The following is a 25,854-nucleotide window of genomic DNA, read 5'->3' as shown; positions in this document are numbered from 1 at the left end:
TCCGACCTCTATATAAGTGAGGGTCTGAGCTCTTTTAATTCCATCGTGTCACCAGCGGACCCGGGTACAGGAGGGGTAATATGGTTTTGTTATACATCCATGGGTATTATGAGCGTTGTGGCTCAACGGTCCAAATGAATCGCTTCCCGAAGCAGTCACGTGGTATCGACAGGCAGCGAGGTTCGCTTGTCATCGATGACGTCACTGGCCCAAAATGATACAAGCCTCGATACATGCTTCACAAAAAGATTGGGGATTACTCGACACACGCTCCGAAGCCTCGGCGCAATACGTAACATCACTACTAGCAGGTTCAGCGCACAGCAGGCTCGCCTCCTTTCCCTGCGCCTCACCGCTAAAACAGGTAAGAAAAGAGAAGAAAGAAAAGAGAGAAAGGAAAGAAGGAGAAAAGAAGAAGAAAGAGAAAAGCAAAAGAAGAGAAGAACGAAGAAGAAGAGAGAGAAAGAGAAGAAGAAAAAGGAGAGAGGAAAAAAGAGAGAATATCGTTGCTTTAGTTTAGGGTTAAGGTGAGTTCCAGGCAGTGTCGGGTGTAACGCGTTACAGCATGGAGTTATGCAGTTCGGGTAACTACTACCCGTCACAATGCTCAGTAAGTACCGCAGTTTCAAGCTTCACACAGCCACGGATGCTGCCCATCCGTGGTTTTTGGGGGTTTCTTTCAGGGAGAAAGAGATGTTCATGTAAGATGATAGAAGGCAGTCTAATCACCCAAACAGCACATCAGCATCTACGTCTCACCGTGGCGTAATTAAACTGCTAATTAAGCTAGTCCTATACCAGGGCTCGATAGTAACGGTTGCCATTGGCAACCATTTGGAAATGTCAACCACGTCTTGGACTTTGGTTGCGATCAGTGGCAACCAGTTTTTAACATAAGAAATAAGGACAGCAAACGTGCACCCCAAAATAGATAAATGTTCATATTCGTTTTTAAGAGTGATATTTAATTGTTGTGACCAGTCAGAACCTGATACTTAAATTGCACGTGCATTGGCGTGATTACAGAGCCAGAAGCGATGCACGTTTACTTGTGTGCGCGGTGCGCCGTGTGTTTGTTTTACAACAAAATGGCGAAGCAAAAATAAGTTGCTTGACTGTGATAAAAGTTCAGCCAACACCTCAACTTCTCCAATGAATGTTCAAAGTGATTCAACTGATGGAGCGTAAGGTAAAACCCGAACGAAAAACAAAGAGGAATGTTCTATTCACTTCCGGTAAAAGTTCCTTCAAAATAAGAGTCCCAATCTTATTACTACAAAATAAAAGTGCAAAACGAAACTTTACCATAGAAAATGGTTGCATTAAATTATAATCACTCTATAAAAAGGTAACACATTTTAAATATAGTTAGACATATTAAAGGTAATTTACAGCATCAATAATTAATATCAAATGTTTAACTATGAATGGTTTTCATTTATTTAACATTAGAAATGTCTTAGTCTGGCCAATCCAAGACTTCATGCTGAAGGGCCAATGGGTCTATGGTGGGGGTCAGCACAAAGGTCAAGAAAACCCACATTGAAAGGGAGACAACGGATGATCAAGAAACTAGTGACTTGCTCAATTCATTTGTGAGGGATCTATGAAGACAGGACAACAGCAGCACTACTGGTATTTTGTATACCAGCAATTGAGGGTGGACAAGTTTACTACCACTTAGGTTCAAATAAGTGCGTTAATTACTTATTGTAAAGCATTTGAACATTCTCGTGTCACATGTTCATTATTAAGTGGATTTATAACTGTATAGCATCTTAATTATTTAAAATATAAGGTATCAAAAAGGGCAACCGTATTTTCAGTTGGCAACCAAAAGCGGATGCCTGGTTGCCAGCCTGGCAACCACTTTTAAAAGTTAGCGTTGAGCCCTGCCTATATCATGGGTCATGTCTCAGCATTTACCTAAGCAAATATTATTTCATGCTGCTCATATTGCACTCATATATTTGGTTCATGCTCACATGGCTTATGTTAAGCAGGGTATGATATTCATGCATCATTGTACTCAAGCTAACAGCCGCATTACATTGTCTACATCTCCCTCTTCGCCGGGCATCGGCTCATGCCGGCTATCCAAGATCTCTCCAGTTTACCTCTGGTAAACATGCATATAACTGGTGGTGGTGTCTTAAGAGCATTTCAGGGCTCGTTCAGGATAGGTGCAGCAAACCTGCCGCAATCAAGGTAATTGTTCCTCTTCCCTACAACAACCGCTTTTCATCCTACATTCGTCCGAACGCCAGTGCCGTGCTGGCTATCCAAAGGTCTCTCCAACCTTCAAATTGGTACGTATGCATATAACTGGTGGTGGTTCTTAGCATGTCAGCACGTATATTCGCCCCGCGGCTCACGTTTATCCTTGCATGTCTAACCCTGTACGTCCAGGTTGTAACCTTCGGGTCTGTATAAAATGTGTCCCTGCGAAGTAAGGTTGCCCCGTGCGTCCGGGATGCCCTGTACGTCCAGGATGCCCCGTTCGTCCGGGATGCCCCATACGTCCGGGAAGCCCTGTATGTCCAGGACGCCCTGTATGTCCAGGATGCCCTGTATGTCCAGGATGCCCCGTACGTCCGGGATGCCCCGTATGTCCGGGAAGCCCTGTATGTCCAGGACGCCCTGTATGTCCAGGATGCCCTGTACGTCCAGGAAGCCCTGTACGTCCAGTGAGGATGCCTAAATCCCCACATGTATTAACCTCTCTTTTCATCCATAGATTTCCACTGCATCCCACAAGGTAAGATTTCATCACGTTCAGTACTTCATACCTTCACTTCTTTTGGGGGTTCATCGGAAACGGTTCTTCCCTTCCCGAATGACATCCTACAAAACCTGGGCCTAATCGCCAAACACCATTTCATTCACTTGTTATAAACTGTCATCATTATGTTTCATTTATATAATGTGACCCGATAATAAACATGTATTCCATACATCACGTCTCTCCTGATTGAAATGAAGCTCAGCGCAAGTTCAGGCAGGAAGACCTATCACTTCGTATTGCGCGTCATGGCAATACTCGCTCCCTTCACTAAAGGATAGGGAGCGCCACTCCCCACTCCTCAGCTAACCTATCACTTCCCTCCATTCACAAGCCTAATCATCGCACCTGTTAATCCCAACAAGTCCTCCAACTAATACGACCAAATAGGTCGATTGTTTTCCTCGTTTTCCGACCCATTAATACGACCCAGAGCAGCGTTTTCAATCAACGGGTGCGTCAGCCTGTATACCTTTACGACCCACGGGCGCGTTTTAAATCAACGGGAGGCGGCGTAATGACGTACAACGTCCTCGACAACTTCTGTTAACAACCATCGTTTTTCAGACACGTACACTCTTCAAAAATCACGGCTGTCTGTCGTAGAACAAAACGTGATCCGTCTCTTAAATTTGTGTCGACCACAGACCTTATTTCGAGCTATTTTCCCAAATCCTATGGAGAAATCTCATTGGTTCTGACGCGAGGGAACCGGAAGTGGTCAAATGCTAACTTACCGGGGTTTTGGACTCGTCACTGCATCAGACAACATCCATTTATTTCCCAGACAAGCTAATAAACGTGAGTAGTCAGATATCAAAAGTATATTCATTTTGGGATATGTATTATGTTGTTTTATTTTGTCGTCTAGTACAGTGACTAAGATTACTATGTTTACCTAGGAATAATGATAGCAAAGCTAAATTAGCCAAAAGTAGAATCAGCTAACGTTAACGTGAGCATGGAAGTTATGTGATCCATCGGTTCATGCGGTTGATCCAAATGTTATCAAACGTCACATTCTTTATAACTATATTAAATACTATTTATCTATTAAGTGAAGAGTGACCAGGGGTGTAATACTGCCGGAACACCGCTCCGGCACCTAAAACGGGGATGGTTGTTAGCATCTGGTGCTAGCTAGCTATGATAACGGATAGGCTAAGAGGCTAATGTACCTAATGTAATGTTTACACAGTTAACTTTAGTCTAAGTTATCTCAGTGGGTCTGAAACAGTTTGGTCACCATATATGGAAATACATATTTCCAAGGCACACTTTTATATTATTGTAATGTTCCACAATAGGAGTCGGAAATTCAAGTTCTTAGGTTCAATAGCTCCTTTGGTAGTATACAAATACAGGTTCATAGGTCACAGGTTGCAGGTCGCAGGTTCAACGTCACACAGCACCCTAAAAAAAATCGAATGAATCTAAAACATCGATGAAATCATTACAATTCATACTATTGGACATACAACAAATGCATAAAAAAACAAAACAGTAAATAGTTAAATATGCACAAAGATACATTTAAAAAAAGTATTATTCTTATCATTTTTTTTATTATTGAAATGTATACAGTTAAGTTTCATATGGGTGTTGACAGATGTATCCATAGATTTAGTTAATTTTGCCCTCAAGTGCACAAGATTGATGCATTTAACTTCACGGGGGCCTCCGGACCCCCCTAGAGGACATGAGGTCCACCCCCACTTAAAACATATTCACATGGATAGGATACTAAATACATGTGCACACTTTTTATATAGTAACCTTTGTACCTCAGCAGGAGGGAGTTAGTTTATAAAGGTCCTTCACTGATCACTTAACTATCACGCAGCTGTGTGCAGCATTTACTGTAAGAATCACACATTTATTCAATAATGCAGACTTAATAAATGACCATTCTTTGTTGATTCTGGCTGGAGTGTTAATTGACAGTAGTTACATAAGCTTCAAAACAAGCCACAACTGCGCGTGCACACGTGCAGAACTTATAGAATTAGCAATACACCCCTGGTAATGATGATTTTAGTATTATTTTCTGTGATGATGGAGCATCAACTTTTGGATCAACCAGATATTGACAGATTAGGGTTGTTCATAACAGTCACTTTAAACATGTGACTGACTCTGTATAACATTGTTTTCCTTACTCTTGTGATTTTTGTTCATCCTATCTAAAAGATAAAAAAACATGAGTTCATTGTTTTAACAAGATTTTTCACGATATAATAAAATACATGAATCCTGTAAACATTTGTAGTATAGTATTCTTATTTTTGGTATTCCCTGACATTATCTGTGTTTCTGTTACAGACGCCTACTCAAAAAGTGTGCCAGACATGCAGGCAAAGCATAGGAGTAGCAAGTAAAAAATGCAAACAATGTGGTGCCATCCAACCCGACAAAGAGAAACTCTCCAAGCAAAAAGAAAAGGTTGCACAGGAGTGGAAGGCCACGCAAAAGAAAAATCACAGTGTCAACAAAGTGTATGACTCGACACATTTACTGGTAAGCTTTTTTCTCTTGCAGATGTCAGTTATCATAAAAAAGTGTGTAAATAATCCCTGATCTTAATCTTTTTATACAAATTGTTAAATTACTGAATTGATTTATACTTTCCAACAGTCGCCCTCATTTACTTTTTAAAAATAATCCTAATTTCTTAAGTAAGTTTATGTGAGAAGTACAGACTAGTGCACGATTACTGCACTTCATGTAATGTGTTAAGCAAAATTGTTGTCACCGTTGTATTTAAAGCTGTAAAGGCATAACACATTTTTTCGAACTGATGTTAGATAGTGTTTGTACTTGCAAGCACCCAGTTTTAGTAAAACATTATTTCTTAACCAGAAGTAACATAGTTCAGGCCAGTGGTAATTCCTAGAATCAGAGCTTCAATGTACAGGTTTTTCTAATTATATCTTACAAAAAAACCTGCATTTTGGTGTTTTATATTTTATTTTGGAACTTCATAGTATAGAAAACACATAATTATGTGACTATGGTTTCCAAAAGTAAAATAAATGAAATATCATATACATTTTTGAATAAATGGTAAAACCAAGAATGTCAGTGAATCAAAACCAGCCCATATTAATATAGTGCTTGAAAGACAATCAAGACCTGGAAAGAGTTAGTATTAATAAAGAGGCCCTTAAAAGCACTTTCATTAAGCTTACCAGAGTCTCTGACTTTGAGCCGTGTTCGAACAGTCCTTTAAAAATTCCCCTGTAACACCAGCTTTACATCTGAAGTGCTGTTAATGCGGAACTTTGAACCTGAAATGATATAGGTTATAGCTTGCTGACATGTTTCAAAGCTAAATGTAGCTTATTCAGATATCTGAATGTGAGAGTTAAATGGACAAATATTAGGCATGCCAGAAACTGACCATGATCAAAATCGGACAGCCCTGGCGAATATTAATTGATTATTCGCCGCCGAATTGAAACTAAGCCAGGAAAAAAAAGAAATACATAAATAATAATAAAAATATATATAAATAAAATCGAATTTTAAAAATAATTTTCGATTATGGAGACTGTAACGAATATTCGAAAAATAGAATAATCGCTGGCATCCCTAACCCATATAAAAATAACTATGCCCATGTAAAAAAAACTCAAAGTGAACCCGAGCTCGATAAACTTCTTTTTTTTTTTACAGTTCTTTTTTAGGGGCTCCCCTAAAAGGGGTCTAAAATCACACCTGGTTAATTGTGGGGTGTCTTCCTCAATGTGCACACGTATCACATCAGTGCATTTTTCACTTAGGCAAAATAAATGGAGTTATAATGGCTTTAGGTGTGTGAAAATGTTTAGAACTGTTGTGTACATAATATTTCTTGTTTTTTTGTGTCCATTGTGTTCCAGCTCCACAAATGGAAAATGTTAGATCGGCGTCCCATCCTCCTTCTTGCCAAGAGAGGCACAAATGGTTTTTGCCGATTGCATCTGTCCATGGCAAATCGAGACAGAAGATGGTAACAATGCACTTGTTACCATAAAGAGGATTTACGAAAGCCTTATTAATGGTAAAGTATACAAATCTGCATGCTATATTTCAGCAATTTATCTGTTAACATTTTTTGTAAATTAGTTGCCCAGTTATCTGGTTTTAAATGTAAAAAAATGTGAATCACTGTTTACCAAGTAGTACAAATATGTCGTTATGTCTTGTTTTGTCAGTTAAAGGGCCCATGTCATGCTTTTCTGGTTATTACCCGTCCCCTTCTGTGTTATGAAGCTTTTCCTGCATGTAAACGGTCTGCAGAGTCACAAACCCTCAAAGTACACCCTGTAGCGAGTAAAACTCTAACACAGAAAATACCTGTCTATGCTGCTCTTTTTCAAAAAAAAATCTTCCTGAGTATAGTGACGTAACGGGCATAGTGACGTAACGGGCATAGTGACGTACCGGCTCACACACACTCACTCAGCCTTATCTTTTCTCAGCCGAGGCTCCGTGGATCTCCTCACGCACACACGCACTCACACTCACAGCCTGGATGTGAGTGTGTGTGTGTGTGTGTGCGCTCAGGCTGAGTTCCTCGCTGTCTCGCAGACCCCACACAGCAACCAGGAAACAACACCAGTAATCCAGCTCACACTGTCTGCTCCTCGAGCCTCAAAGGGCGGAGCAGCGAGCCCCCCAACGTCCCGCCAACACGGCACCCAGACCCCACGCAGCATTCTCATCTGTTTGTCCTTACTGGTGTCATTTCCTGGTTGCTAACAAACGCCATTGTAACACAGAATCACTGATGTTCCGCTGTTTCATTTTTAGCTGTAATTACTCAGATTATAAATGTATATGGCGGATTATACTTGGTCATTTACTCACCATGCGTCTACTTTTTTTTCTTCTCAATAGTGACTTTGGCAGTTGAACCTGAGGGCCCTTGTACCACACAGGCAGAAATGGCCGCAGACCCAGGATCAGACTTGTCTGTACCTCTTACCACCGAGACTGACACTGAGTTCACTCTCTTCCTCACTCCTGTGTCCTCCGGCCTGACTCCTGCTCTCTCCTCCGGGCTGACTCCTGCTCTCTCCTCCGGCCTGACTCCTGCTCTCTCCTCCGGGCTGACTCCTGCTCTCTCCTCCGGGCTGACTCCTGCTCTCTCCTCCGGCCTGACTCCTGCTCTCTCCTCCGGCCTGACTCCTGCTCTCTCCTCCGGGCTGACTCCTGCTCTCTCCTCCGGGCTGACTCCTGCTCTCTCCTCCGGCCTGACTCCTGCTCTCTCCTCCGGCCTGACTCCTGCTCTCTCCTCCGGCCTGACTCATGCTCTCTCCTCCGGGCTGACTCCTGCTCTCTCCTCCGGCCTGACTCCTGCTCTCTCCTCCGGCCTGACTCCTGCTCTCTCCTCCGGCCTGACTCTTGCTCTCTCCTCCGGGCTGACTCCTGCTCTCTCCTCCGGCCTGACTCCTGCTCTCTCCTCCGGGCTGACTCCTGCTCTCTCCTCCGGGCTGACTCCTGCTCTCTCCTCCGGCCTGACTCCTGCTCTCTCCTCCGGGCTGACTCCTGCTCTCTCCTCCGGGCTGACTCCTGCTCTCTCCTCCGGCCTGACTCCTGCTCTCTCCTCCGGGCTGACTCTTGCTCTCTCCTCCGGGCTGACTCCTGCTCTCTCCTCCGGGCTGACTCCTGCTCTCTCCTCCGGCCTGACTCCTGCTCTCTCCTCCGGCCTGACTCCTGCTCTCTCCTCAGTGTCTTCCTCACAGAAAAGAAGACCAACGAGGAATAAAGTGGCAATTAATGGTATGTGCGGGTTAATTAGTAATTATCTTATTTACATCGACTGAAACTGTGTTTGATTTTGCACATTGAATTAGTTAAAGAGAGAGAAAACAATCATCGGTACAATTAGAATACACCACCTTTTGTTTTGTTTAAGACTTTGCAGTATCAAAAGTCTCAGTGCCATTTTGAACAGTTTAATTGAGCACAATGTGATGTTAGGCAATGTTTAGGAGGTTATTGCTGAACTTCAACTTATTACCATCTTTTAATTCCTTGCAGAATGTCCCATTCATCAAGGGTCAGACACTTTCCCCTACAAAAAACTACTGAGGGAACGAATCAGGGAGGTTTGTTTAGAAAATATTTTTAAATAAATAAACAATGACAATAATGTTTCCGTGGAACCAAGTCTTATCTTATTGGATTTTCGTATACTTTGTTTAAAAGGAGTGTTTCAGTCTTAAGCATGACTGCTAATGTAAATATTGAAATTACAGTAACAATAATTTATTATTAATTTAAGGTTGAGGTACTTGTGTAATGCTTCATGTCGCATTAATGCATCATGTCCAGCCATTTATTTGTATATTACATTTTTTCTTGTAATCCTTTGTAGGTGAATTCCTATTCTTGGCAGTACAAATATTTTTTTAAATAATAATAGTATTCCAAAATATTAAACTGATGGGGAAAATGCTATTGACTATGTTACAGTCCTTCATATGTTTGAGTTAATCGTACCTACTATTATTTCAAATTATCATTTGATTTCACTGGACTTTTTGTATTTACATGTATGACATTTGAAAAAAATGAAGTTTACCTAAAATCTGTGTTTCTTTACTCAGGGCCATACCGAGGTGTTGGTGCAGTGGCAGTCTTGCTCTGGATGGTATGTATCTAATCTGAAGTTTCCTTCAGTGTAGCTGATGGGTCTGGCAGAACAGGGGCCACAAAGTAGTCTTACCAACCAACTTCATCAACCCTGAGATCACTAACTTAAACATTTTGGGTTCCTCAGCAGTAAATTGAATTTAGTTGATCACATGGGGGTGGGGAGCCATGTCATCAATGGCTCTATCAGACGTTTGCGCCATAAAGACATCCAAGTTCTCTGCCCTTCGTCATTCAGACATCGCGCCCTAGAAACGTTGTCTGATTGTAACACATAAGCAGGGAAGTAGCCTACATTGAAATAGAAATTAAAATATACAATAGAGTTTATCATTGATCAATATCACTAAAGGTTAAATGATTGATATGTGAGGCTGGATGGTATTTGATCTCTTTTGTAATTACTGACTTGTTACATTTGTTCTTAACAATTATACTATAAGTATAGTTAGTAGTAATAAGTAGTATTATTTCTGTGTGCAGTCTTGCAGGCAGTTGTCTAAGTTTAGTGCTGTATGTTTGGGCATTGATAAGACAGCAAATTCAAAGAATTGGTCAAATGAAACATTGACTTTGAAATAAAAAATGTACCTTGTATTATATATGATGTACGTGTTATATATAAATATATACATTATACTGCACTTTCATCATGATATTTTTGAGTGACTTAGTATATCTTCTCATTTGAAATAGCATTGTCAACATACTGTAGAACTACATATTCCAAAAAGTAATACTTTTTGCTGTGTCAGTATTGTCATACTGATATTCTGTACAAACTGTGAAGTCCATTGAGACAAATGTAACATTTGTGATATTGGGCTATATAAATAAACATTGATTGATTGATTGATTGACTGTTTCTGTTTTACAGTGGGGCGAAGTGGAAAAATTCCTGGGAGCCAAAGGAAAACTTTTCCAGTTAAATATGGCTGACTTTTTTTTCTTCTATTTTGGAGTAATAAAATACATATAAAAAAAACATCTATGTAAGTGTTGTGCCTATTTGTGTTCTTATGTTATCAGTGAGCTGAAGCCAAGACAAATACAAATATGTTTTAAGTGTATCCATACAAACTCATTCTCTAAAACTGTCATGATTGGTCTGTTGTGAATGACACCCATGAGGAAAAAGGTCCTATACATTATATCACATCGGCAGGGCTGTGATGTGATGAGGCCCTCGCGAGCGTCGACGGGGGGGTGGTGTGTAAACCCTGGACACACCAAGCCGATTACAGCTAGTGGAGCCTCGCAGCAGAAACTGTGGCGCGCTCAATTGCGCCGCATTTGCGCATCAGATGAGGCTCCCTCCACAAGATGAGGGCGAGAGGCAGACGCAGTCTGTGTGATCGGCGTGTATGGAGGGGCGGGCCTGCACATCGGCATATCACAGACTGGTGCATACATTGTACAGGCGGCAATTTGAAATGGAACGCAGCCCACACACGGCAGACAAACCCAAACACTTTTGGAACACGCCACCTCCAGACACATTAACATGCACTCCCCTAACTTTCCCCTAATCTGACATTGTATTTCATTCCATAACATATAAATATACTGTTCACCCATGTGAAACACACACACTGAAACCAAAATAATTTACAAACATGTGAAAATCTTTCATATGCGATGGAAACTTCTGAAGCAATGGAAACAGGAGTCAGAGAGACACGAGGAGAGCAGGAACTTTGATGGCAAACTGATGGTTTATTCACAAGACATGTTGTGTGCCACGAATTGACACAAAAGATGCCAAACCAATTCTGAAGATCTCTACCCCAGACCCATATTTAGCTAGTTCTGAGAGAAGAATCAACATTGTGCATAACAAGATAAAACCAACACCTCTATCAGCTGACGCCAATAGGCAGGAACAGGGAGACAAAACACTGAGAGCACAGTAGCCAAGGCTACAGGTGCCTGTGCTCAGTCAGGACAAGACCTGGGGGGTATACCACGAAACTGGTTCAACCTAACCTGGATATGTTTGAGTTAGCCGGTTGGCCTAATCCAAAACATACGCCCTCTCGCTAAACGGCACTACGACACGGGTTATCAAGTGGATCGCTCAAGCCAGCCGTGCCTATCTAGTTAGGTGCGCGTTCACATAAAAGGGGTAGTATTTGGAGCATTCGACCAATCACAAACATGGAGAAGCGTACTGACAGCGCAGCGCGTATACTTCCTGAATGAAAAGTCAACTATATAATTAGACAAATATGAAGACTTTAAACATCCATGACTCAAACACTTTATCCAGGATAAAAGCCACATAGCTGCACCTGCAAGGTGAACACAGCTGGTAAAAGAAAAAGTGTTTGAATGCGTACATTAACAGGTTTATGATATGCCCCGTCTAAGACACGATCTGACTTTAATTACATTTGACTCGAGTGTTTCGTAATGTGTTGCTTAAAATAATACTTCTGCATACAGTATGTGACACTGTAAGTGTTGCACGGCCAGATACGGCTCAGCTGACTCAGATAAGGAGATATATGATACATTATGATGTGATGCCGCGGACTGTACTGTGACTTTGATCCAGTTACTTATGTTGAGGCAGATATTTAATTAAGCTTTCTTAACGCTAATGTTATAATAGTCAGATTGCTCTGAAGATGGGAGGTGATATTCTATTAATGTTCACATTCACACGTGAACACGTTTGGTTCTATGCAAACTCAGTAATATCCATTGTGATACAGTTATAAGGCCTTCACAAGAGACTGTCAGTGGAGATTAAAGGGGATCAGGAGCTCACGTCTTCTCAGAGTCCTTGGTATCTGGCTTGATGATTGTCTCACATTTCTAAACTTCATGTCAATAACCTGCTTAAAAAGCTGAGGGTTAGGCTAGGTTTCTTCTACAGGAACAAGTCCTGTTTCTCTGCTTGAGGCCAGGAAAAGGCTAGTCACTGTGACCTTTTGACCTGTGCTGGACTATGGTGATTTGATCTATATGAATGCACCTGCCAATTGCCTGGTCAAGTTAGATGTTGCGTATCACAGTGCACTGAGATTTGTGACAAACTGTAAAGCATTAACCCATCACTGTACCCTGTATGCAAGGGCTGGTTTGCTTTCACTAACTGTACGGAGGCTCAGTCACTGGTACATTTTTATATACAAAGCCATGTTAGGGAAACTTCCATCTTATATCTGCTCCCTGATCTCACGGAAAATTGTAAGTGGCTACTGCCTGAGATCGAATGCTGTGGTTTTATTAAATGTGCCAACTGCTAGGACTGTCTTAGGGAAGACAGCTTTTATATGCGCAGCTCCTCTGTCTTGGAATAGTCTGCAAATTAAATGGAAACTGAGCAATCTGGTGCCACTAAATGTTTTTAAAGCTCGGTTGGATGCTACTCAATCGGAAGCTATTGGTACCTGTTTATGTGGATAGTTATGTAAATGGTGCTGTATGATGTCCTTTTGTTGTTCTGTTTATGTTTTTATGTTTCGTGTGGAACCTACTTGAGCAGGTCTCCCTTGAAAAAGAAATCAATGATCTCAATGGGATACACATGTATAAATAAAGGTTTGAAATTAAATGAAATGAGAGTCATCATCATCATGTTCTCTCTGCTGCTGCTGCTGCTGCTGCTGGCAGCTGGAAGTGAGTCAACACTTATTATACTGCTGTTTAACAGGATAATCTGTCATATAACTTTTTTTTGTATTTGTACAGGTGTGAAGTGTGAAAAGTTGACACAGCCAGCTTCTGTGACTGTGCAGCCAGGTCAACGTCTGACCATCACCTGTCAGGTCTCTTATTCTGTTAGTTAATAATAATAATAAAATTCAATAACATGCTTTAACCACTAGGTGCCCGTTTATCAGCTGTGCGCCGTTATGGTGTAAATACTGCCTATCTACCAATTGGATCCAATATAAAAGTCAGCCGAATTACTGTTGATATTGCAAGGAGACATATTGTGTGAAAATAAATCTAAGATGTTGTTAAATGGCTGATATATTTGTGATCCACGTCACGTTTTCAGTTTTGGCGGCAGTTCTTCCTGTTTGTATAGAAGTCTTCTCATCAGGGCTCTATAGATAGATAACTACGGCAGATATGTAATATGTAATGCAGCCGAACCATGTATTACAATGCCGTTATGTGATTAGCTCCAAAGAGAAAAGCAAGCAAACTCGGAATAAAGTATTATTTTATTTTTTTTAAATGTTTTCGGATTTCACATCGCATAAACACCATTTCCCAACGTGCATTGCGGCTAAACCATGAATCACCGAGCTGAGGATCTTGGTTATGGCTAGAAAGGATCCGTCTTGTGTAAAACTCTCGCGAGAGTTCGGCTGAATGTCACGTGGCTGAATGTTTACGTTTGGCAGGCAGCCTTTCAGTTAGGATCGTTAACATCAGTTGGCCACAGCAAATGATGGTGAGAAGCTAAACTATCTATTAATTATGTCAATGACAGGGAGTGTGATCGTTGAAAAGCGGTCTTGCTGGTGTTCAAAGAAGAATGACAACACTGTAGATCACCAACACTATGGTTTATTTTTTATTCACAGGCAAGTCAACGTTGTCGCAGTAAAAGTCCCAAGATAGCTCCTGGTGCAATAAAATGTTCCCTTGCAGTGTTTTACTATTATGTCTGATGTTTCTCTATTAATATTGCTGCTGCATTAATGTGTATGTTGCATCATGTTACTGCTGTAGATGTGTTTCCGAGCCGCTCCGATTACAACGAGAGTTACAACGAGAACGTGACGTCATATTTACAATAGAAGGATCCTTTCTAGCCATAACCGAGGATCTTGCCTACGTCTGTTTCCGGTATTGTTTTTGACGGATGTATTTTGTTATACACACATTCCTTCACATTTAATTTAAAATGTACATTAACATATTTCATGAGGCTTTCTAAAATGTTTTAAAATATAACTACGGTTCGAGTTGAAGAGTTTATAAATTAACATGAACCGAAGCTGTTGCCTGGTAACGCAATCGTGCAACGTCACGTCCGTTAATTCCACATCCACACACATCGATTTAATAAATGAATATAGCCTTTGTATCTGCTAAAAGAGGTGCCGACCAGCTGGGGCAACAGAAAATTAGCGAAATTGAGTGTGACTATTACAAATGAAATCATTATTATATTAATATTGATAATAATAACAACCGACCGTCGGGGTAGCATTTGCTTGGCATTTCCGGGTATATCTCCACTGGTTGGGCCACGTTAACAATACTGTGTAAATGTCACGTTTGAAGGGACGAAATCGTGACAGCTTCACGTCTCCCATCATGGTAAATCGTCACATGTTCACGTCTTGCCGTGATACCGGGTTGTGCTGACCATGTCCATGCCTTTATGACAACAGTGTACCAATCTTCTGATGGCTACTTCCAGCAGGATAACTCACCGTGTCACAAAGCTCAAATATTCTCCAACTGGTTTCTTGAACATGACAATGAATTTTACTCAAATGTCACAGTCCACAGTCATCAGATCCAAATCCTACAGTGCACCATTGGGATATGGTGAACGAGAGATTTGCGTCATGGATGTGCAGCCGACAAATCTGCAGAAACTGTGTGATGCGATCAGGTCAATATTGAGTGAAATCTCTGAGGAATGCTTCCAGTACCTTGTTTAATCTATGCCATGAAGACTTAACGCAGTTCTGAAAGCAGATGGGGGTCCAACCCATCCTAGCAAGGTGTACCTAATTAAGTGGCTCGTGAGTGTATTACTTAGCTCAATTTGTATTGTTAGTGTGTGTCTGTAGGAGTAAAGTCTAGACACATTCTTTGGATGTAAGCATTGGCTAATTAAACAGATCATGATTAAATGACATGATGATAATAAGGGTGATCACCAAAACCTTATACCAGGGGTGGGGAACCTCTGGCCCTCGAGGTAACTCGGATCTGAAGGTGACTGATAACTGCTAATGGCATTTACTTGGATACCAGACATAGTAAATGCAAAGCAGGATCATATAAAAAAAAAGGTAATAAACAAGCCATTCAATCGTAATACTCGTTTTAATACGTTGACATGCATACAACACAATAGACTTGTTAAGTCCTGTTCGTTGTCCTGTTTGTTGTCCTTATCACCGTCCTGTTAGTTTTCCTCATCACCGTCCTCATCACCGTCTTGTTCGTTGTCCTCATCACCGTCCTCATCACCGTCTTGTTCGTTGTCCTCATCACCGTCCTCATCACCGTCCTGTTCGTCGTCCTCATTACCGTCTTCAATGTCTTCCTCCATCATGAGAAAAGACGAGTCCGAGCCAATACAGCTGTAGGTGCTGGTGACTCTGCTCAGTTTCTGCTCCAGAAGATATTGATGGTGTAAAATACAGCAGTGCAGTCCCCTGTATCCCTCTTCTGTTATATCGCTTGGAGAAACTAAAATAAAAAGACAAAATGACAGTCTATGTAAGGCAACTTTTAATTAGCATTGATGTTGGTTCCATATAAGCAATTTGAATGTTTAACTCCGAGGCTGTATATTAGCTAAAAAGATTTGTGATTCAGAAAAAATGCAATCATTACAGATGCTATTCAGTGATAGACATTTGACACTGGGAGGGGGGCAGTGGCAAATATTATAAATCGGTATTTGTGGAACATACTTTGGTTCCTGATGTCGTCTTTTGTCTGATGAAGGAGGCGGTCCAGTTTGTCCAGTGCCTGCCTCAGATTTTGACAATGCTGGGTCATCTCCTTCACAATGATGACTTTCTCCTCTTCCATACGCCTGACCAGCATAACCTGGTCAAAAAGTCGCCTCTTTGTGCGCAGGTTCACCACTATAATGGAAAAAACACAAAATATAACAACCACAATGGTAAGGCTAATAAAACAAATAATATCAGTTTGTATTCAATCTTTTTTAATTAAATTGACCAAAACCTTAAAATCTGGTAAAAAAAAATTCAACCTCGCCGCTTGCTGAATTTTTTCAATTCTGTCTATGTTGGCAGAATTACATTCAGTATGTCTTGAGATTCAACATTAGTATGCAGTTCAGGGTGGTCAGGAAGGGTTTTACTGTTTCCATAGATATGCCTGTCCCAGTGAGACTAGACTATTAAGACTTGATAGGGCAACATCATACAGACCTTTCAATATAATTATTTTAAAATGATTTGTTGTGATCATGATGATTTGTGACACCTATGTTGATAGCTCTGTGTTACATTGGTGATTGTATTCTAGTACTTCAACTGAATTTATGGAATATCTAGGGCAAACAAAAACAAGTTGTTTCTTACCATCTCCTTGCGCCTCCCAGGGCAGAATGACATCCTCAGACAGACCGCATGCTGCTTCTGTGTCAATTTTCTCTGAACAGGCATCAATGGTGTTGTACTGCAGTATCCTCTCTCTGAGTTTCTTCTTGAGCTCTGTCAGTCTTCTCCGTTTGCGTTGCCTTGTTTGGTTGCTGTCTGTAAAGTAAAACAAAATACAAATAAACTAATATTAATAATACAAACAACAACAACAAGAAACAAATATTGTTTCTAGATAACGTAATAATAAATACCATTTTGTCGATAGAGGTCGTGTTTCTTTCTTCGGAGGGAATAAATAATTTCATCTATTTCTCTCTGGAGCTCCTCTTGGCTACTCTGGGCTCCATGTTTCTCTTGAAAACAGAAACAACAAGGTGTAATCATAAAACATGAAGCCAAATGTTTGGAAATATGGAACCAAATCTATACCACAGTGATCATATAACATACCAGTGGCTGCCCATTGCTTGACCTCCAACACCCACTGCTCCGTGTCCTCCAGGGAGATGTTCAGCTCTTGCTTGAGACTCTCAAGATTGTCCACTTCAGTTTGTGCTCTCTGTGTAGTCTGGTTAGAATGTTTCAAAGGAAAAAGTGAATATGCGTTCCAGTTGGTTGAGAAGGTTGTTTTTTACTGAATTCCTTTATGCACATTAACTGACCAGACAACAACATGAAATGCTAAACACCTTCTCTTCAAGGTTGGCAAGTATCACCTTAGTGTCCCTTTTTTTTCAAGATCAAGCAGGATTAACATTATTATTATTATTATTATTATTATCCAGAAATTCAGATGAATCAACCTATAGTGCTTTATTAAAAACAAACATAACAGAGACTCTCTTGGCAGAACAGTGTGCCATGGCAGCACCATCATAATGAAATGATTGCAGAATACATTCAATTCAACAACATGTAGCTAAGGATGGTGTTAAATTACTACAACAACAAACTCGGATAGTCTTAATATACATTTTGAAATGCAGCATGGACGTCTTACTTTGACAAATCTCTTTGAGAGTGTCTTGTGGAGATTCTCCACCTTCCTGTGGTTCCATTGCATAGCCAGCACGGTTATCATATCTGCTCTAGCTGTAAACACAAAAACATGAAAATTCATATGAGCTTTACAATGTGGCACTACTTAAAACTATTTGTTTTCCTCTACCAACCTGATTTGGTCATGTATTTTGTTGTCAGAGCTGCCCTTGAGAGGAAGCTGTTAACCTGTTCCACTTCCTCGCCGACAGTATTTCCAGCACCTTCCTGGCTTCTGCCACCCCACTTCACCTGCTCAGAATCATAAACAATGAGATCTAGCTATTTAGTTCAATATTATAATTTCTTGTACTGTACATCTTTAGTTATCATCAGTGTCAGGAGCAATTTCAGAAAGTTAAAATGTTCTGATATTGAATTATGCTTTGAACTACAATGTCACAACTGCAGTTATTTGAAGCTCTATTCATTCATTATTTCTACAGTGCGGATATATTTACTAAAATAAACATAATGGGTTTTGGAAGCCTATCCTTGTGACAGTCTGTTTTGTAACAATTTTGTCAACATTTGTAACTATTACAATTATTCCACAGGCTTGAATAGAATATACTACATGATATTCTTATGTGCACTACAATTTCTAAAACATTTGAATCTAGTGACACAAATGTTTAATTTGCATACTGTCCCTCGCATTTGCCTGTGTGGGCCTTGGCGTGCATTACAGAGAGAAAAGGTTTCATCTCTGTAAGTGGTTGGAGCTCAGGCAACTTTGCTGCCATCTTCTCCAAATAAGGCCAGTACCTGTAATGACAAAATCAATTAGCTCTTCCAGTTGCATGATGGCATAATAGTAAAAAGATAAACCAGGTCCTTAAAATTACCAGTACAATCCTTGTAACCAACATCAGCATTTATCCAAATGAATGTTTTTTTTGCTTTACATCTACTGGATGTGCAAGAATTAAATAGATAACACGTTTCCCACAAACACTTCCAATTTTGCAATAGTTATAACTACCTGCAGGCAACATCCATACAAAAGAATGTTGCATTCGCAACTTCAGCCAGCTCCTTCTGCAGGAACATTGGGTAGGCATATATTTCACCACGGTAGTGATTTAGGCCTTGTAGTAAGATGCCATGTCTGCACACAGCTATTTGCAGTCCTTCCTCATCCACCTTGGCCCTGGACTTGTGTGAGGTTTCTCTGCAAGCTGTGAATGTTGCCGGTCCACAAACATCACGACCACTTTTCTGAAATAGACACAATCTGTTACATTTAACCCTGTGCTAAGATAAATAAATAAAGGGTTAGGGGATTGAATAGATTCTTACAATCGTCATCTGGCTCCTGATATTGTCGACAAAGGCAGACACTTTACTGTCCTGGGCAATGAACAGTCCATCAAATAGAGACGGTTCATCTGTCCTGCGAAATTCGAGAAAGACATTGTAAGCAACATTATCATACATACATAAGTTTGATTGTGTCCTCTATTTAATGTGGCCAATTTGCTTTTGCCATAACATTTTCATAAATGTGGAAAAGGTCTTTGTGAATTTGATCTGTAATTCTGTGTAAAGTCTTTTGCCACCATTATTTAACATTAGTGAAAAGTTTACTGACTTCTTGTAAAAAGGTAAAAATAAAAGTACATCCTTTATATTGATGGGCATGGAATAGGGCAGAGGAAGGCATAGAAAAAGGTTCCTGGGCAATTTAATACATTTTTCATGAAGCGATTATATCCAAAACTGGTTCTTAGCTCCAACATATCCAACTAACGTCAACCATTTAACATTTTAAAGTTGAGTTAACTTTACAGGCGTCATATATAATAATGTTTATGAATTGGATTTATATAATTATGTGTAATTTCACACCAACCATTGTTTTCTGATGGTCTACAAACTTTGGAAAAAGAAATTGCAGAGTTGGGGAAAGTTAGACATTTCAGCAAAGACATTCAGCTTAGTCAATAAAACAACAACTAAAATGAGAATATGATTTCACTGACCCTCTGGACTTCTTGAAGCGATAATGCTTTCTATTGCCATCTACAGCAATAGCCAGCATGTCAGGTGTGCATGCTGGGCATTTAAAGGGCTCCACCAGGCATAGATCTTCTTGTCTGTAATTACAGAAGGCAAACTCCCGAAAGACTCTGTGGAAGATATCGCTACAGATTCTGCCTGTCTGGAAAAAAGAATGGTATTCATTTGGTTAATTAAAAGTTTGGTATTCAAAAATCTTGAAAACCACATTTTATTCTTACCCTTCCTGTGGAAAACGATCGATGTTCAAGCATTTTTATAAATACTTGCTGGGATAATGCTGGGCTGGCCAATTTCATTTGCTCGAATGATGTGAACACATCAAACTTAAAAATAATTTTGCAGCTGTCGGTTGCTGGCCAGTATTTGTATCCCAGCAAGTCACCTATGCTCGGGGACCATTTGGCGGAACAAATTGGGCAGCACACAGAAGGCAGACGAACGTTGTATGGACCTGAGAAAAAATATAAATGTGCAATTTGACAGCTATCTATGCAATGTAGGACAAAAGTATAATAGTAATCCTGTATTTCTGCTTGATCGTCTTCTGGTGGCAACAAACCATTGATAGTCACCAACACGGTCTGCTTTCCTGGGATGATGGTGAAATCTTGGCTTGGACCACAGAAGCAGATTTGGGATGGCGGAGGAATTGGAAGCAGACACACTGCAGCAAAGACAATTTCAGAGATTCATATGCATGTTAGGACATGTTAGGAAATGTAGTCAATACAAATTGAGACATTTTAACTGTTAAAGCAAACTTCCGACATGGTGAAAATGATGCCGCTGTATATGTAGTTCACATTAGGAAACCATGGTAAGGGAATATGTAATACCTTATTTGAACCCACCTTGTTCACAGAGTCCATATTGGCCACTTTCATCCACAACCACTAAGGATGTGGGAGGAATAGGTCTGTAAAACCCATCAAACATGGCTTCCCTGTCATGGAAGACATGTTTACCATGGATAATAGGGTCACATGCCGGACAAAGAAAGGGAGTTCCTGGTGGAACACAGTCCAAGCACCGGACCACAGCATCAGCAGTTTTGCATTGGAGACAGGAACGTGTAGTGACAATCTCTGCAGCCAATTTCAAATTAAGGAGCTCTGGCATTGCAGCTCTGAATTTTTGTTCACGTTTCAACTGTCTTTGGGTCCATGTTGATGCAGTGGGTGTTTCTTCTGATGATGCAGGGACAGTGAGAGAACCCAACAGGTTTCTCAGTGTCTGAAGATGTTGATCTAAAATAACAAAATATAAAACAAATCATGGAATTTAGTTTAATTTAAAAAAGATATTCCATACATGGCTTTTCACTTTACAATGTATCATGAACAAAGCTATTACATACTACAAACAATTACCTACATTTCAAGTTGAAGGATAATTTAAGAATTCATTGTGCATACCAAGACTTGGGACCTGTAGAGGAATCTCATGTGTCTCCTCGACCTCTGGGGACTTCTGAGAGCTGGAAGGTTTAACTGCATAAAACAAAGTACGATGATATGGGAAACATTATTGAGGACCGACCAACGACATTAAAACTTAATGAAACACTAGAACTAGATTATATTTTACAGACCAGATCGATTCTTATTCCAATGTTGGGCTATAATGTTCCCATCCAGGTCCCTCTTCCTCCAGGAAACATTTGATCCTTGCGTTATTTTCTTTGGTATCTTCTGTATCTTCGGTTTCTTTGGTTTCTTTGGTATCTTAATATATAAATATATAAAAGAGATTATATATTTCCCTTAATTGTTGCACACACATCTTTGTAATGTGTGTGTCTGTTATCATTTGAGTAAATGTTATAATACATTTTTGGATAATGTTGTACTTGCCTTATTTGCCAACTCATCTGCGAGGGCATTCCCTATCTCTAGCCATTCATTCAGTTGCTTGGATGACATTTTTAAGTGAGGATAAAAAGGGCAACAACAAACAAAGGATGAACTGACATACAGGGAGGGAGAAAAACAAAACAAAAGACAAGAAAACGAGAGGGGTGAAAGAGAGTAGGAAGAGGAATATGGCTCTGAAAAGAACCGTTGATTTTTTTATGATAATAGGCTACTTCATATAATTGAATTGATAGATGACCTGAAAAAAACCAAACAGATGAACTCAGATTAGCTGTGCTACCATGTATTTTAATTGTTGCTTCATAACTAAGCATTCGCCAAAATAAAACTACAGGCACCAAAATCAATCAAGTCCCAGGTAAATCAGTAATTACAGGGAAATATATTTCTCTTTTTAACTAGATGTGATGCTTTCACAAAACTTAAGTTGAATTAGCGAATGTTTAAAGTAGTAAAACAACTATGACCTGATGATATTCAAGTGTTGAACTTACCCTAACTATCATTAATGCAACATGTTAGGTGACATTTCGAAGAAAGAAAAAGTGTGTGCATTATAAAAAGCGCCATGTAAATGTCAACTATTATTATTATTATTATTAAAGTGCCATTTCCTTTCGCATTGTTTACGTTCATATCATGTCCTGGTCTGGTTAGCTGAATATACATACTTTTGCCATTGTTATGTGTTATGTCACGTGCTACCAAGGGTTTTGTTTTTAGGCAAGATTTTAGCTCCTTTTGTGCGAAGGAGAAAACTCTCCCTACAACTTGTTGTAGACGAACCTTCTTATATTGCAATACATATCCGTTAGCGCATATAAGCTAAGCGCTAAGCGCTAACCTTTACAGCCATGCTATTGCTAACAACATGCATTCGCCTATACTGCCTATGCCACGGGCCAGCCCTAAAACGTAAAACTGAAATATCGTGGTTAAACATGATTAGTAGAAAAACGACAGGATTAATTAAAAGCGTAAACAAATCAAATGAAATACAGAAATCAGATTTACCACTTGTAAAGCTCTGACGCTCTTTAACAATCCTTCTTCTTCTTCATCTTCTTCTTCATCTTCATCTTCTTGGCTCGTCGCACTTTTATTGATGCGCAAGGTTAAAGTTCACGGGATTACGATCGTGACAAAACGTGACAAAAGGTTGTAATAAACTGCTGCTAGAAATGAATAATGGGAAAGCTACGTGGCTATGGGTCGTAATATCGTGATCAACACTGCTTAAACAATCGACCTATTTGGTCGTTTTTTGTAGGAGGACAGGCTGGTTAATCCCTCTATATATGCTCTCCCCTTTTCCATCAGCTGTCTTCCAGGTGTCAACGCGCAACCCTCCTCCACCCCTTCGCCTCCTGCTTCCAACTCAGGGCCAAGCTCAACCTTCTCCCTTCCAACCGGACCTAACCACTTATCACCACCACCAGTGTCTAGACCCAGGGGGGTTCATCGGAAACGGTTATTCCCTTCCCGAATGACATCCTACAAAACCTGGGCCTAATCGCCAAACACCATTTCATTCACTTGTTATAAACTGTCATCATTATGTTTCATTTATATAATTTGACCCGATAATAAACATGTATTCCATACATCACGTCTCTCCTGATTGAAATGTATTATATTATTAAGTAATATCATACATTAACCCCATTATAGCAGATGCCACATTGAATGGATGAACACATTTATGCATCAATAATTACAACAGAGTATTTCTAAATACAAGTTGTAACAATACTTATATGTATTTAATATTAATAACATAATGATTAATTTCAGATGATAATACTTTTCAGGGTTAGGATCGGTCTGACAGCGCTTAGCTCTCTGCTGCAGAGAAGATCACTGCTCTAAACAAAGTCAAAAATCCTACATCCAAACGGAATAAATATAATAAATTATTATTAATACGTTAAGTCTTGTTCATTGTTTTTCACTTTAATTAAATGTTTGATATTTCCCGTGGAAATGGTGGACTATCGGACATTGAAAATGCAGCATATTTTCATTCTTACACACATATATTCTCCTTTTACATACATACATTTTCACTCCCACACACATATTCTCATTTTACATACATACATTTTTACTCTCACGCACATATATATTTGCACTCACACCTTCTGCTCTCGTATTATCATATTTCAATGCACACATTCATACATTGTCACTCACACATTCATGCATTTTGTTCTCATATGCATATTGTAATGCTCATATTTATACATTTTGCTCTCATGCACATTCATTCAATGTTTACATTTACTATTAAAAATAATATATGCATGTCTGAAGACAATATATGTATGCAAGAGAAGAATGCATATGTCTGAAGACAATATATGTATGCAAGAGAAGAATGTGTGTATGTCTGAAGACAATATATGTATGCAAGAGGAAACAAGGGGAATTTAGCGATCACAAAGAAAACGGCCAAGACACACATTGAGACCAGAAAATGAATGTTATTAAGGGCTGTAAATATAATAAGCCTGTTGTCAATTTTAGACACAGGCTTATTATATTTACAGCCATTCATAACATTAATTTTCTGGACTCAATGCGTGTATTGGCCGTTTTCTTTGTTCCAAGCAAACGAGTGCTTTTTGTTTTGAAATCACTTCCGCGAGTCTCGCGGCCCCCCTCCCCCCTCGCTCCACTGACCATTAGACCATTTAGTAAGGTAAAAAGCAAAAGGGCAAAAACGCCTCTCAGACGCTCTTCCTTTTACTTTTTAATAAAGAAAAACAAATGGTCCGTAACACGGACTCATATATGCATGTATACTGTAAGGAGAATGTATGTGCGTGATGGGACCAGTATGAATTACCGGATAGAAATATGCGAACACAAACCTACAGACTGGGGGTTGGGAGATCACAGGAGTGGGGGGGAGAGATGTGGAATGTGACCAACCCTCCTTGGGAGAATTCCTCCACACATTCCGATGGCCAATTTGTTTTAAACAAAGAGTTCGCAAAACACAGCATAGGCAACATGGGGGTGGGGCTGCTGAACGGTCTGGTCAATGTTTCTAAACACCATCCCCAGCATGTGTAATCAAACCAAAAGAGAAAATGCAGATATCAATCTCTCTCTCGACTCGCTGGTATCTCGAGCTGAGCGCTCATTGGTGTTCATACTGCTCACAAGCTGGGCGGCTGTGTGTATCTAGTGTATTCATACTGTACCCCTCCTCACTGTTTATTCATCATTCAACCATTTACACCTTCCTTTTTTCCCGGCAAGAGGTTGAAAAAGATTGAGCCCTATGTTTCCAATTGGTTCCCAAATCTGAACATTGACCAGTGGCATAAGATCAGGAGCCGGGTAAATGAGAGACTGAGGAGCCCCCGAAAAACAGATCCCGAAATAGCTCGTCCTGGTTTCCGCAGCAGATAGGCCTACAGTATGGTGTCTGTTATGTCAGTTATTTTAAATAAAACGGTGAAAACTGAACTTGAAAATTGTTTCCTCTTTTTATTTTATTTATTATTTTCGGGATGGGGAGACGTGGGGAGACTTGTGTGATTAAAAATTCATTCGCAGAAATGTAAAGTGATCTAACTAAGTTCTATTCATATTCTTGACGGGAAGAGCAGTGTACATGGGGGGCCATATACATTTGAAAAGCAATATAAATCACACAGTTATTATACAATAGGCTATAAAAGCACCATCGATAACCATTACCTTTCTCCAATTCAAACTTTGGACGGGAAAAAAGGAAGGTGTAAATGGTTGGGCTGGAAATGTTCAAATCAGGCACCTTCAAGTTAAACAATACTAGCCTACAGTAAACAATTAACACAGTAAATTATGTGGATTAAACCACATTTATTTCGTTAAAAATAAACGAAATATGATTTTGTTTGAATGATTAAATGTCATCAGGCACCTTCAAGTTGAACAATCAGGTGCACACTTTAATGTGCCGCCACCTCCGGAGTCGGCTTGACTCGGTTTAAAGAATGCACAAATGTTTTTAATCGTTAATGTCAGATATGTACTAAGTAAATACATTTGTTCCTGCTCAAGATTAGATTCAACTTTATTGTTATTGCACATATTAGATACTGAGACAACGAAATGCAGTTTAGCTTCTAACCAGGGGTGCAACAAGTAGCAAAAAGTAATGTGCACAATACTACAGTAAACAATTAACACAGTAAATTATGTGGATTAA

At 39.8% G+C, this 25,854-nt stretch overlaps 2 protein-coding genes and 2 long non-coding RNA genes across 8 annotated transcripts in view; 2 read left to right on the top strand and 2 right to left on the bottom strand.

Annotated features, from left to right (window-relative positions):
* Positions 1-25,854, bottom strand: part of LOC307013659 (uncharacterized protein) — a 467,775-nt gene that overhangs the window by 206,741 nt on the left and 235,180 nt on the right. The gene's annotated exons all lie outside the window — the stretch shown is intronic.
* On the top strand, positions 2,555-7,952 carry LOC307013661. Of its 2 annotated transcripts, none has more exons than XR_013801015.1 (4): positions 2,555-3,583; positions 5,105-5,299; positions 6,664-6,824; positions 7,246-7,952. It is a non-coding gene; the product is annotated as an uncharacterized lncRNA (long non-coding RNA). The 2 variants fall into 2 exon arrangements; XR_013801016.1 differs by having other exon boundaries at positions 2,570-3,583; positions 7,664-7,944.
* LOC307046523 lies at positions 8,388-10,662 on the top strand. Of its 2 annotated transcripts, XR_013810140.1 has the most exons (4): positions 8,388-8,548; positions 8,810-8,877; positions 9,379-9,422; positions 10,302-10,662. It is a non-coding gene; the product is annotated as an uncharacterized lncRNA (long non-coding RNA). The 2 variants fall into 2 exon arrangements; XR_013810141.1 differs by having other exon boundaries at positions 8,810-9,422; positions 10,302-10,620.
* On the bottom strand, positions 15,436-23,926 carry LOC307047030 (uncharacterized protein). 2 transcript variants are annotated; one of them, XM_079693733.1, is made up of 18 exons: positions 22,665-23,926; positions 21,630-21,888; positions 21,368-21,500; positions 21,192-21,266; positions 20,628-21,023; positions 20,336-20,440; positions 19,995-20,227; positions 19,737-19,915; positions 19,054-19,147; positions 18,737-18,972; positions 18,403-18,519; positions 17,886-18,001; positions 17,714-17,805; positions 17,164-17,281; positions 16,965-17,066; positions 16,693-16,866; positions 16,051-16,227; positions 15,436-15,823 (listed from the first exon to the last, which is right to left on the bottom strand). In XM_079693733.1, the coding sequence occupies exons 2-18, from the start codon at positions 21,696-21,698 to the stop codon at positions 15,537-15,539; spliced, it is 2,703 nt and encodes a 900-aa protein (XP_079549859.1). In that variant the 5' UTR covers positions 21,699-21,888; positions 22,665-23,926; the 3' UTR covers positions 15,436-15,536. The 2 variants fall into 2 exon arrangements, with proteins under 2 accessions (XP_079549859.1, XP_079549860.1); XM_079693734.1 differs by having other exon boundaries at positions 21,630-21,741.

This window comes from Notothenia rossii (genome assembly GCF_949606895.1).
Source record: "Notothenia rossii genome assembly, chromosome: 7".
Classification (NCBI taxonomy): Eukaryota; Metazoa; Chordata; class Actinopteri; order Perciformes; family Nototheniidae; genus Notothenia; species Notothenia rossii.
The sequence above is the reverse complement of the archived record's forward strand: the minus strand, read 5'-3'. Positions and strand labels throughout refer to the sequence as shown.

Coding starts and splice junctions, on each gene's coding strand:
- LOC307047030 (XM_079693733.1), bottom strand. CDS start 21,698: ATGTCATCCAAGCAACTGAATGAATGGCTAGAGATAGGGAATGCCCTC. Junction 18,973..19,053: donor TCAGGAGCCAGATGACGATT/GTAAGAATCTAT, acceptor TGTCTATTTCAG/AAAAGTGGTCGTGATGTTTG. Junction 17,067..17,163: donor CAAGCAATGGGCAGCCACTG/GTATGTTATATG, acceptor TCTGTTTTCAAG/AGAAACATGGAGCCCAGAGT.